This window comes from Suillus plorans (genome assembly GCF_016647745.1).
Source record: "Suillus plorans strain S12 chromosome Unknown HD556scaffold_16, whole genome shotgun sequence".
Classification (NCBI taxonomy): domain Eukaryota; kingdom Fungi; phylum Basidiomycota; class Agaricomycetes; order Boletales; family Suillaceae; genus Suillus; species Suillus plorans.
The window spans coordinates 299,221-311,848 of NW_024537400.1; the positions used below are offsets into that span (position 1 = coordinate 299,221).

General features: G+C 48.8%; 4 protein-coding genes across 4 annotated transcripts; 2 read left to right on the top strand and 2 right to left on the bottom strand.

The window, feature by feature from the left end:
- Positions 1-55: 55 nt before the first annotated feature.
- Positions 56-1,180, bottom strand: HD556DRAFT_1431110 (ribosomal protein S5 domain 2-type protein; the record flags this gene model as incomplete). The annotated part of the gene is made up of 6 exons (XM_041304977.1): positions 56-239; positions 292-412; positions 463-605; positions 671-776; positions 842-961; positions 1,015-1,180. The coding sequence occupies 6 exons, from the start codon at positions 1,178-1,180 to the stop codon at positions 56-58; spliced, it is 840 nt and encodes a 279-aa protein (XP_041162499.1).
- A 51-nt stretch (positions 1,181-1,231) lies between these two features.
- Positions 1,232-6,276, bottom strand: HD556DRAFT_1289241 (P-loop containing nucleoside triphosphate hydrolase protein). The gene is made up of 4 exons (XM_041299369.1): positions 5,515-6,276; positions 4,268-5,451; positions 2,719-4,208; positions 1,232-2,670 (listed from the first exon to the last, which is right to left on the bottom strand). The coding sequence occupies exons 1-4, from the start codon at positions 6,123-6,125 to the stop codon at positions 1,528-1,530; spliced, it is 4,428 nt and encodes a 1,475-aa protein (XP_041162500.1). The 5' UTR covers positions 6,126-6,276; the 3' UTR covers positions 1,232-1,527.
- A 1,814-nt stretch (positions 6,277-8,090) lies between these two features.
- On the top strand, positions 8,091-9,617 carry HD556DRAFT_253714 (uncharacterized protein). Its single transcript, XM_041310034.1, has 2 exons — positions 8,091-8,250; positions 8,302-9,617. The coding sequence occupies exon 2, from the start codon at positions 8,341-8,343 to the stop codon at positions 9,574-9,576; it is 1,236 nt and encodes a 411-aa protein (XP_041162501.1). The 5' UTR covers positions 8,091-8,250; positions 8,302-8,340; the 3' UTR covers positions 9,577-9,617.
- A 2,196-nt stretch (positions 9,618-11,813) lies between these two features.
- HD556DRAFT_1233467 (uncharacterized protein) lies at positions 11,814-12,368 on the top strand (the record flags this gene model as incomplete). The annotated part of the gene is made up of 3 exons (XM_041297596.1): positions 11,814-11,864; positions 11,929-12,141; positions 12,192-12,368. Coding segments are annotated over 3 exons (441 nt in total), but the record flags the coding sequence as incomplete, so codon positions are not given.
- Positions 12,369-12,628: the final 260 nt, after the last annotated feature.

A 12,628-nucleotide genomic window follows, 5' to 3' on the forward strand; every position in this document is an offset into this window, starting at 1 on the left:
CCAACAAGAGTCAAATTCTTCACTCACAACTGTCTCCACACGGACTCGTGTACCATCAGTCTTTGAGCTGCAAAGCTCTTTCTTTCGCTCTATTAATGCACCGCAACAACGTCTCTTCCGAGATTGCGCCGCCTGACTCAGTAGTACTGATAAGCTCTCCTCGGTCATCTACGATAACTGTCAGCGTGACGTCCATCAGGGGCTCTTCGAATGCAGTGGGATCTGAGAGAACGTGCGATCTAGGAGTAGAGGATTAGTGCATAACTTTGAAAGAGCGAGAAGAGAACGTACGTGTCTAACACTCCAAAAGACGTCGAAGCAAAATTTCGAGTCAATTGTACCGGCGATCGAGTTTTCCGCGAACACGTCGTGCGCCCAGTTTCTTCGTTGTAGGTGGCTTTAGGCAGCGTAGCTAGTTCGTGTCATCAATTATGTGGCATGCCTCTAGCACGTTGAACTCACTACTTCTGAGGGCGCCCAACATGGCTAGCAGTGCCGCGTCAAACGCATTCCCATCATAATTTATACATGTGCAGTCCACATAAAGCGTCCAAACAGCTTTTCCGGGGTGGATGCACAACGAAGATAATGAAAGCACGCCTGAGCTGTGTCAGGAAAGAAGAAAAGACAAGAGTTCAAAGCCAAACAAACACATAGCGCGATGACCTACGCGACGAGAGCTTCGTTTAGTCTATCAGAAAGGACTTGAGCTTCTTCTGTCGGAGGACCTGGTTTGAACTTTGGAGAACAGATTGCAGGCAAATCGATATTGGGTACTACACAAATTTCGAACCAATCAGCTCCTGCTGTTGTGTGTAGAAGGAAGGAGAGGAAGAATCACCTAAAAAACCTTGTTCAGGGTGATCGAGCTCGGGCTCTGCGATTTCCGCCTTGACGCCACAAACAATCGTAGTGTCTCCCATACGCACAAGAGCAGAGCCATCAGCCGTTGATATCGATCCTGCAGCAAGCACATCATGGCGTAAGCACCAAAAAGTTGGATAAATCACGTACCGACATTCACAGAAACGTTGCGCCATTCATCGAACGTTCGTCCATCTGGCCTGATTTTCTCGGCAATAAACCTTTCGAGATAAACGCGAGGGTGTAGTCTCTGGAAAATTTGAGCGCGGAGGGTTTCATCCGCTGCAGAGGGATTTGTGACCGATGAGGAAGACATGAAGGCCGGAGCTACATATATCGATTTGGAAATTTTCGGAACAGGTCAGAATCACTACGGCAGCTTCACTCTATTGCAACGTAGCTAGCCACTGTACTGTACAACATGTAAATCCTTTGATAGTAACTACAGTACAGATGAGTAAATAAATGATGGTGGTAGTACTACAAATGCGTAGTCGTGAAATGTCATTTGTGCCCAGTCAATAAAAGCAGATAAAGAGAGAACAAACAAAAAAATACAGCGAAGGTCGAAGGTATAGCTATCACGGCAGTAAGTTATCATAGCCGTTAGAACACAAGAGAATGCAATGGCAAAAAGAAACAAATACACCAGCTAGCGAGCCTTTACTCGCTAACCCATTCCCCGCCATTCGCAAGTCTAGCGAAGATGCCTTTGCCCGCCACGAGACTCTCATACGTGCCTTGCTCGCGCACCTGGCCATCCTCGACGACAAGAATACGGTCGCACATCTTCATCACGGGAACCTTGTGTGTCACCATGATAGTAGTCCGCCCAACCTTCGCAGCTCGTATTGTCTCCAGGACAGCCGTCTGGTTGGCAGGATCGAGCGCTGAAGTACACTCGTCCAAAATTAGGATCTTGGCAGGTCGTGCGAGTGCACGTGCGACTTGCAAACGTTGCGCTTGTCCACCTGAGATGAGAGACGCGTTCTCGCCGATGAGTGTGTCATAGCCCTGTGGCAATGACATCACGAATTCGTGGACGTTCGCTGCACGAGCAGCGCGCTCGACGTCTGCGTCACTCATTCCATTGTCCTCGCCGACTCGTCCGTAGGCAATGTTTTCTCGAATGCTGGCGTCGAAGAGGTTGGGGGTTTGGCTGACGACGGCAACATGGTCACGAAGATAGTTGATATCCGTTGCACGGAGTTCACTGAAGCCCACCGAAATGGTGCCCGAAGTAGGCTCATAGAGACGTTGGAGGAGCGACGCAATGGTTGACTTGCCACATCCAGAAGCACCTACAATCGCTACGCACTCTCCATCTGCAATGCGCATCGACATCTTATTCAAGACAGAGACATCAGGGTTGGTGGGGTAAGAGAATGATACATTGTTGAAGATAAGATCGCCCTCGATCCTCGGACGGAGGATACCCTGAGACTCGGAGCTCGTTGTGTCTAGCTTGATGAGCTCGTGCAAATCGTGCGTGGCCAGAACGGACTTGGCAATCTTTTGAGTAAATGACATGAGTTGGGAGCCGATGGAGACGGTGAAGACGACAAGGTTGAGGACTTGACACATCTGGAGGTATGTGTACGTGCCTTTGGCGATGAGCACAGCGCCAACGTAGAAAAGAAGGGCCTCTGCTAAGTATATGAGAGCGCTGGCGACACCATAAGAGCACCCCTCGACGAAAGCGCCGCGGACCCCAGTGGAAAGGCACTGTGAGGCAGCCTTGTCGAACTGAGCCTGAAGAACAGGCTCAAGAGACATAGCACGGATGCCACGGACGTTGAGAACAGACTACACAACAAATAAGGACGAGAATCATCGGGAAAAGACAAAACTTACCTCGTAGTACACCCTGGCAACCTCCTCACGAGCCCGCTTGTTGCGTACCTCGCATTTTGCCACAAGGTTAGTCTGAAGACCCATGACTCCAACAAACACAGGCCCAATAGCGAGCCCAACGAATGTCAATTGCCACCCCCAAGCCATCGCCCAGATGAGGCCAACTATCATCATCGCGCCAACAGCAACAATCTGGCCTACCACGACAGCAATCAATGTACGAGCGTCATCGCCATCCTTCACGATGACTTGAGTGAGTTTAGCTGCGCCATTCTCGGGACGGTCAAACCAGCTCTTGTCCTGACTGAGAACACGCGAGAAAGCGATGTCGCGGAGGCGAGTAACCCAACGCATAGCGGAGGTTTCCATAAAGAAGAATTTGGAACCAAGAAGAAGCCCATCAAGGGCTGCAATTCCGAGGACGAGACCGCCGTAGGAGTTGATCAAGCTGGCATCTGAACCACCAGCCGAGACTAGAACAATGAGTTTGGAAAGGAGGAATGAAAATATGGGCGTCATCGCCCCGCTTAGCAAGCAGATGGTGAGCCCGACGAAAACGATTGGCTTGGTGGGAATGGTGGGGTACACAGCGCGCAGAAGGGCGAAAAGGCCGGGAGCTGGTGAAAGGTTAGATTGGTTTTGGGTGTCTTCATTTCCAGATGAAGGCACGACGATACTCTGTAGGACGCCATGGTGCTTGCGTTCTCTGCGCTCTCTCCTGTTCGCAGCTTCCTCGGCGCTGCGCTTCAATGCCTCCTTCTCAGTCTCGAATTCCTCATCATCTTCGACCATGCATACCGGCTCAGGGAAAGAGAAGCTCGGGCGTGAAAATGTCGGGGAGATAGGGGTGAACTGCAAGCTAAAACGATGGCCGCCGTATGTGCGAGGGGGAACCGTGACTTCGGGAATGAATATCGACATACTGCTCGGTCTCCGTTGTCTCCCTGCTGCACCACCCTTGAACTCCGGTATTTCTTCTATGGGTAACGCACTAGGGGGGATAAATCGACTCATCCGCCAGTCCTCGTCTTTCTCTGCTGCTGTAGGAAGAGGTGGCGGTGTTGTACTCGATTTCGTAAGCTCCGCAACAACATCGAACATCCAGTTGCCAAGCGTTGCCGTGACGGGGCGCATGCCACCCAATGTCGGGGCTATGCTCATGTGTCGTTCGTGAACTGGGAGCTCTTCCTCTTCTTCTTCCTCCTCCCCTGCGAGGATCGCTGCGACTGCATCGTACCCAGGAAGCTCGTCTTCAACTGCAAGCCCGCCTGTACGAAGCATGCGAGCAAATTCGTCATCTGCATGCTCGAGGTCTGATCGAAAGCCTTGTTCGACCACGGAACCTTCCCGCATGACGTAGACAAAGTCAGTCTCTTCGATTGCAGCAACATCATGCGTAATGATGATTGTCGTGCGGTCCTGTCGCCATCTCCGAATAGCAGCCAAAATAAGTGCGCGAGTCGGGGGGTCTAATGCGGATGTCGCTTCATCTGAAACAAGAGAACATAACTAAGAGACCAGATAAACGAGAGAGAAATGCAAAACTTACCAAGAATCAATATCTCAGGGTCACGAATCCGCGCACGGGCAATTGCGAGCCTCTGACGCTGTCCGCCACTCAACTGAATGCCTTCCGCACCAGTACCGCTCAATAGCGTATCGTAGCCTTGGTCTAAACCAACCACCCAAGACTCGAGCATCGCAACTCTACACGCTTCTTCTACTTCTGCTCTACTAACGTCCTCCGATCGCTTGCCTTTTCCCACTGCGCCAAGAGCCACGTTCTCGTGAAGGCTTCCTGGGAAGACAGGTGCAGACGATGCGCCCTGCGCTACGCCGGCTATGCAGCCCGACACGTACGCGGCGTCAATATATCGCACATCCTGCTCGTCCAGACAAACGTAGCCAGAGTCCGGATTGTAAACGCCCATCAAGATTGCACCAAGGGTGGACTTTCCGGAACCGCTTGATCCAACAATAAATGTTGTCTCATGTGCGGGGAGGTACATGGTTACATCGCGGAGTACTTGAACGTCCGGTCGTGCGGGATATGCGAAGCACACGCCAGTCAGGCTTAGTTCGCCGTAAAACGACTTTGGTTGTATTTTCCGGAGTTCTTGTAAACGTCGTGTCGAGGATGGTTGATGTGCTTCGGAGATCATGCCTGTGAGTTCTGCAGCCGCGATCTTGCCTTTCATAAAGGTGATAAGAAGGGGTACGGCCATTTGGAGGTTGCTCGTTGCGATAAGGCATGCCCAGAACACGCTCATGACTTGACCAGGTGTGTTCTTGCCTTCGCGAACAAGGTGAGCTCCGAACCAGAATCCTTGTACAAACATTGCCATTGTGACAAACTGGCTCAAGCCACATGTGAGGCCCCAGATTCCTGCAAGTCCATTCGCAGCTGCGCTTACGCGTCCGAGCACACGGGAAAGTACCCGAATCTCGTGTGTAGCTGCGTTGAACGCTTTGATGGTGGCGATTGCAGACACGGCACGCTCGACGACGGTAGCGGCACTTGCAGTAAAGGTGCGCTCACGAGTAAGGAGAGGACCCGCTAGAACTTGAGAGAATGCCTGAATGATGATTAATGCGGGGGCGGCTGAGAGAATGACAAGGGTGAGGAGCGGTGACCAAACGAATGCGAGCACAAGGCTCGTTATGGTGGTGGTTAGATATTGAAGCAGCTGGCCTGCTGCCAGTGACGAGGCTGCGCGTACGTCGTCGGTTTCTCTGTTGGATTTATGGAAAAGACACTCAGAATTAAGGGCTCAGACAGATAAAAGAATTGCTAACCTAGCAAACTTGGCCATGAGGCCGCCAGCGCCTATGGGGGAATCTTCGGACGTGTCTTGCACTTGGCCCGCAGGTGCAGACCCGTCGACCCCCATTCGGAGATCGAACCATGACATCTCCTTGTTGACAACAGACTGATACACGAGCCGTCTAAGCTCCACGACATTGTGCTCCCCAGTAGAAATCCACAAGCTACTCGTGATGCTACTCATGACGAGCGCACTAATACTGAGTGCTACGAGTTCAATTGCTGCAATGCCCACACCGTGGAGTAGCGCATCCTTAGCGGATTGCGGTGGGTTGGGTGTCAATGGGAAAGCGGCAAAGGCGTTGAATGACTGCCCGACGGCATAAGTCATAAGGGGAGCGATGGCGCCGGTAGCGACAGAAGACAAAATGGCCGGTGTTAGAAGAACCAGCTTCCTTCGCGGAGTGAGGAATGAGAACAGCAGCTTCGTTGATGGAACAGGTGCTGCATGACTGTTAGGAATGTCGTGAATTGATGTTGTCTCAGAGACACTGGAGTCATTTTTGATATCAAGTGTCGACGAAGAAGCTGAATGAATTGTTGACCGAATTGAAGGATCTGATGTTGGATCATGGTTCTTCATCGTCGTTCTACGCGATAAAATCGCCTCTGCAATCGTCTGAATGGTATAAGGGAGAGAAACGTCGAAAGCCAGTCTGCCATTCCCGCATTTTTGTTGTTTCAATTGTGGCTTTAGTTCCGCTTCACTATTGTCTTCCCACGTGGGAAGACAATCACACAATGGACGTTGAGACAATAAAAATATTATGTAATCAGGTACAAAGCCTTTGCACAACAATGGAAAACAATGGCCTATTACTTTCCATCACCATACTGCGCACTGCGCTCTCAGCTCCCACTCATTGTGTTCCAAGTATGCGATTATATTGCAGCTGAGGACTTTGATCCAGTTTTATCTATTATTGCGAGTGGCAGATCTCTCAAACAGGAGGCCTTTTCATCTTGCGCCATGAGAGCGGTGAAATATCGATTCTGCCGTGTGCGGACTGATGGTCCATATACAAAGTCGCTGAGTGGGTACGCCTGGCTGGAATGGAATGCACACCACGAGCCAACCCCCTTGCTCAAGGCTTGATGATGTTCAATCAAAACCTCAACCAGGTGGTTTGTTCAAGGAGACTACAACTTGCTCTCAATGCGCAACTTCATCACGTGATGATAGCGACTCAGATGAGCTTTTAACTCATTGCCCTCTTGACTGCGAACCACCCGCGAGGCTTCGTGCTACACGCATCATTATTTCGAACGGTGGGGATGGATCGAGCCCTCGAGTTTGGTTGCGTCTCCGGATCTCTGTAGATTGTATTCGTGACTATCGAAAATTCTTTCGATAGCGAAGCATCGTGCGTCTCTGAAGATCTTCTACTTCCCTTCTCATGTATTTCCTTGATCGTTATTACCTATACTTGCACTAGTTTGTGAAAATTTCACAATGAATATTTACGGAAAACCGTGCGCTAATTCTCATCCTTCGGAGGACAGCGTAGGTGACGATCGAACTTCTCATGAAATAATCAGGTACAACGCCTTTGCACAACAACAGTCAACAATGATTTCCACCAAAAATGTTCACACTTGTATCATGGACTCCAATATGTATTAATCTGCAGGGACCTATCTCATCGCATGCAATACATTGCGGTCACCTACCTCTCACTCGTCGTCATAGTACATTATAACAGTCCTGATTTGCTGAAGGACAGATACACTCCAGTGGTCAATACCAGCGTTGAGCAGGAGGATCGATAACCGATGCAGCAGTGAGCACCTGGCCCAGTGTCAGATAGAGTCCGAGTGAAGGTTGTATTCCATTCTATGGGATCTCACGCACCCATGGCCAATAGCCACAAGGCTGCCGCAACATGCAAGAACGTGCTTCTTTCATGTACTATGTGTGAAAGCTTTGCTTGCAGTAAAAACGTGGGTAGTCGCGCTGAAACTGTCTACTTCCCCATTCATGCCATCCTTCTTCCATCTATGTCCACCACAGCACGAATAACGCACAACACGTCCCCGCAATCTAGTCCCGTACCTGCAGATACCGACCTCCCGAACAACGAGTAAGTGGCAAGTTAGACTCAGCTGACCATAGATTTATAGACACACAGGAACACGATTGACATGAACGCAGTGACTGAGGAACCTGCCGTGTCTATCAAGGTCGACCTTAATAAAAATATATAAGTGTCGAACAATTGGCATGGTATACTCGACATCTGACTCTGTTGTCTCAAAGGTCAAGCACCCTGGAGCAGATCCGGGATCAAATAATGCCAGATAACACCAGCGAGGAACGTGTGGTGTCCAGGAATATGTAAATGTCAACCAACCAGCAAGGCAAACTTGACGTCTAACTACATTGTCTCAAAGGTCAGACACCCCACAGCAGACCCCGGACAATGGGATGGAGTCGCATAACGTGAAGGAAAGTTCTGTGGTGTACATCGAAGGAAATCTTGCTAAGAATATGTGAGTGTCAACTCATCAGCGCCATGCACTTGACGTCTGACTATATTTCCTCAAAGGTTAGATACACTGGGGCACATTCTCGAAGTCCTTCGAAAATCTACTATCGCTGGAGAACATGGCAAAGATGATAGGTCAAAGTTCTGGGCAAAATACAAGAAAATTTCGAATGAGTATTCCTCAACCGAGCGGAAGGCGATATATTCGTGATCCTGACTTTTGTACGTTCGTTTCTATATTAATCAACACAAATTTCACGCTGGATATTAGAGACATCGACAGACCCATCCATTGTCGAGGCTGCGGTTGCGATGATACCTTTCGTGCAGTGGTCGCCGAACCTTGATGCTTCAGCAACCTTTGCACGTTTACGTGATATTTTCGTGTCGTGTCAGGACAGGGAAGAGCTATGTGTGAAGTATGGCAAAGCCATGGCCCATATTTGCATCCAGCCGGTGAAAATAGACGAGGCGCTTCTAAAGCTTTCTTGGAATGATAAATTTCAGGGAAACCGAAGTCATTTCATTCGCAATGCGTTCATGGCTGGACGGGATGCCTACCATCAGCTGAAGAATTCATCCAAAGTAAATGATATACTGAAGCATCGGGCTGATACACGCACTGCTCTCAGAACGATGCTTGTCCATGGACAGTCTGTCGAGCTGTCACGTCCGGACGATGAACAGTTGATTTGGTCTGGTGATATGTGCTGGTATCACGGCGACGGGTGTGAGCCCAACTGTGAAGAATTTGATTGGCTCGTTGATTACCTGGCGAGTGACGCAAATACAAACTATGAGACACAAGGCGACGCTTTACTTGCACTGAGCGCCATGCAGGAACTGGGGAGCCCTACTAAGCGACTGTCCTACATCAGCTCGCTTATTCGCTGTATGGGTTCCACCAGACCTCGCCGAGTCCGTCATACTGTGCTTAGAGCTGTTTTTGAAGCCCGAGAAGAACTAGCTTCCATAACCAGTGTATCGATGCCAGAGGGTGTCGATGTACACATCCTGGATGAGCTTTCTCGCGCTGTTTTAACTGCTGTACATCCAAATGACGATGAAGCAATCCATGACACTGGACCTGACGCCTCTTTCCACGAAGATCGAGACTATTGCTATATCCGCCTCATCTATACCCTGACACAGAACGACGAGTGGAGGCAACGTCTGACCCGTGATGGCCATCTCGACCGATGTATTTCCCTAGTTAATGGAGTGTCTCAAAAGGGCCATTCGGATGTCGGATTCTACCTTCTTGTGATATTTGGGCGCATCAAGTCCTCAGGCAGGGATCTTCCTTTCAGTCCTGCCGAAGAGAGATGCTGGCCACTCCTCAAGAACCCATGGAACTCGGTGAAATATCTCGTAGGAGAAGATGGCTATGTCGATGAAATGCCAGCCTTCGTGACAGCGACGAGGCTGAATTTGACTATCTTGGATGATGGTGTTCCGAGAAAGTGGTTCACAGAACTCGCTGAAGATGTGCATATGACTTTGGTCAATTTGCAACAGAGCCAAGCAATCCTTGTGGAACATCAGTGAACTGGTGAGGAAATTAGAAGATCGTATATAACAATATATAGTACACAATCACAAACATCAGCATAATCCTGCTATGGACCATCACATTGTCGTGTTTGACTTTGTAGAGGAAAGGAGGCTTCCTGATTTTCCTACACATGTTTGTGATCGGGAAAAGACTCGCACATTTCTCAAACTCACACTCGACAGGAAGGTAGTGCAAAAGCTACTGATCGGCACCATCAACTGGAAATGCTTGAAGATTGTCATTTGTATTATAATTGTCCAAGTAAGAATGAAAGACAATATCCTTCCGATGAATGATGATATTTCGGTGAGTGAGTGAGGATAATATGTGTTCACCAAGTGCGTGACAATCAAATTATATCTCGCTTCGCATATCCACGCGACCTCCTGTATTTATCAAATAACCGACAGTTGTAGTTCCCTTTGGACAATGCCTCAAGAGGTCGTGGCCTTGCGCGAATGCTGTATCATTATGATGTAGTTCATTAGCGCAGGACTTGATAGTAGTGGGTCATAGACCACCCCAGTGCATCACGTACCATTTGACGGGCATAGCATGTATTGTGTCATGGTTCAGGAGAATTGCATGTGTTCGCGCGCTACAGGAGGAATTTTGTATGCATTCATTTCGGCCCTGAATGCTTTAAGTTCTTGATCCTGTGACTATGTTATTATTATGCAACAATTCATATATTCAACGAATTCTTCAAACCGCTAAGAAACATTATACAAAACCTAACAAACAAACAAAAGCTCAATGATTTTGAGTGTTGTCGGTGGGGACGTTGAAGTCGAGATGTCATCCAATCATGTTCATTTCGCAGGTCCAAACCGTTCTGTCGTGTGATTAGCACGATGATTAAAACTTACAGAGATGACCATGCTTGCGCTACAATTCCTGGATTCACAAGACTCCACTGTCTACTCTAGAATTCTAATGTTTGTCTGGTAGTTATCAATTGGGAATGCGTGTGAAAAAGCTTTACCTTTGTGCAGTAGTCGAGATATGTTCACTGAGTGGGCAAATGATCGATTTGTACCATGGTTCGGGTCTCTAAGTCATATTTTTTGCTTTACTAAAGACTGGCAGAGGCACATCACTTGCGACTGCATTCAAAGAAGTCATAGCTTTGCCTGGACACCGTGGAGTTATCACTCAGTACCTTGACTCAGAATTCCACAGTCAAGGGTCATACACCACCACGGTACGTTGCCCATAGTGATGTACAGGGCCGGGCCTCAGGCCCTCGAGCCCTGAGGCCAAGCCCTATGTAGGCAGGGCCAAGCCGGGCCCAAATGTCAGGCTTACTAGGGCCTAGGGCCTGGCCTGTAGTTTGACTGGGCCCAAGCCCTGGGCCTGGGCCCCAGCTTTTGACTTTGTAAAAAATCTGCAGCCGTCGGCCGATGTCAGAGATATAAACTATACAGTTTTAAATTTTCTCGAAAAGGCAAGTACGTACCCGTACCGTAAGTTGGTCACGTTCATTAATCATGTCGATCGTCGTATCTGACGATGAGTCCATGTCAGGACATGTTGTGTCTCGGCCACGACGAAATGTGACACTTTCGTCACGACTCACCGATGCCAACAACGATGCAACTCCAGAGCTCTCAGCCCACAGGAACAAGCCTCCTGTGCCTGCCATCAGCGCCCAAAAACCAGTACCAACCGGCAGCAAACGAGGAGCAAAGGATGTGGTACTAGACGAAAGTACATCTGACGAGGAGGGTGCTACTAGTATGGAAAATGGACCGCATACAAGTAAGTTTTTTTGTACATCTCATCTCAGGACCACTCAGTTCGAACGTTGCAGGCAAACGGCTGCGCCGCATTGCAAGCGCTGATGGTGAGGCGTCGTTTACAGATGCTTCCAGCCCATCTCAGGCTGCAATTGATATTCCAGGTACGTATTTACATTATCATGTTCTATAACTACTTGTCAATGCTTCTAATCAACAGAAGATACTCCGAGCACGCGCAATGTAACATCCATGGACTCCGAAGGTTTTTTATCCGACATCGATGTACAAGACCTATCCGCAACCCCGACCATTCGACGTGAGGAAAAGAGCCGCGACGTTAGCGCTTTTTTCGGCAAGCCATACGCACACAAGGCCAAGGATGGGAAGACTCGTACAGTTCGAGACTGCAAGCCATGCAAGTAAGTAAAGTCTTTGATTTGCTACCTCCCAACTAACAGATTCATAGAAAAAAACATTACCCATGCCAGATCGTTAGTGACACTTCAACGTGTCGCCGCCACATTGCCTTTCGGCATCCGGTAAGTTTAGTACTTGAATCTTGACGCTTCATTTGAGTATTAACGTTTATATCAATGTTTATAGGACGCCTATCGACAATGGTGCAAAACTAACAACTTCGAGTCGATGCTACCTCAATATGTCAAGGAACGCAAAACAGCAGCCGCAGTGCTGAACGCGCAGCAAACAAGTCTTGACAGACACCTCCAAGAGATTCCCCCCAACAACGTAGTTATACCTTATACCGATACACACTTCCATGAGGCTGCCATTGAATGGCTCGTATCTACTAGCCAGGTAAGTATTCATTACTTGTATTTAATATGATATTTAACCCGATTTTACAGCCAATCCAAGCTGTAGATCATCCGAGCTTCAAGAACATGATCAACATAGCATCCCGTGCTACGAATGGCGTGGTCCTACCAAATCGAAACGCTACGCGCCGCGACATCATGGACTTGTTCAAGACACAGCTTACAAAGTTAAAGGGCCGGCTCAATGTAAGTTTTCGTTTTGTCTGATTATCATCAACTGACATTGCAAATAGAGCAAGCTTGTATCCGGCACTGTCAACTTAACATGTGACGCGTGGCAGGCAAGTAATGCAGATGGATATTTCGCTACCACTGGCCACTGGATCGAGGAGACATCACCTGGTGTTTGGCAGCTTGAATGTGCCGTCCTGGGATTCACGCAACTCAACAACTCGCACAATGGACAACACCTTGGTCAAGCATTGTTTAAGATCGCGGACCGAGTGGGTATTGCTCATAAGGTAAGG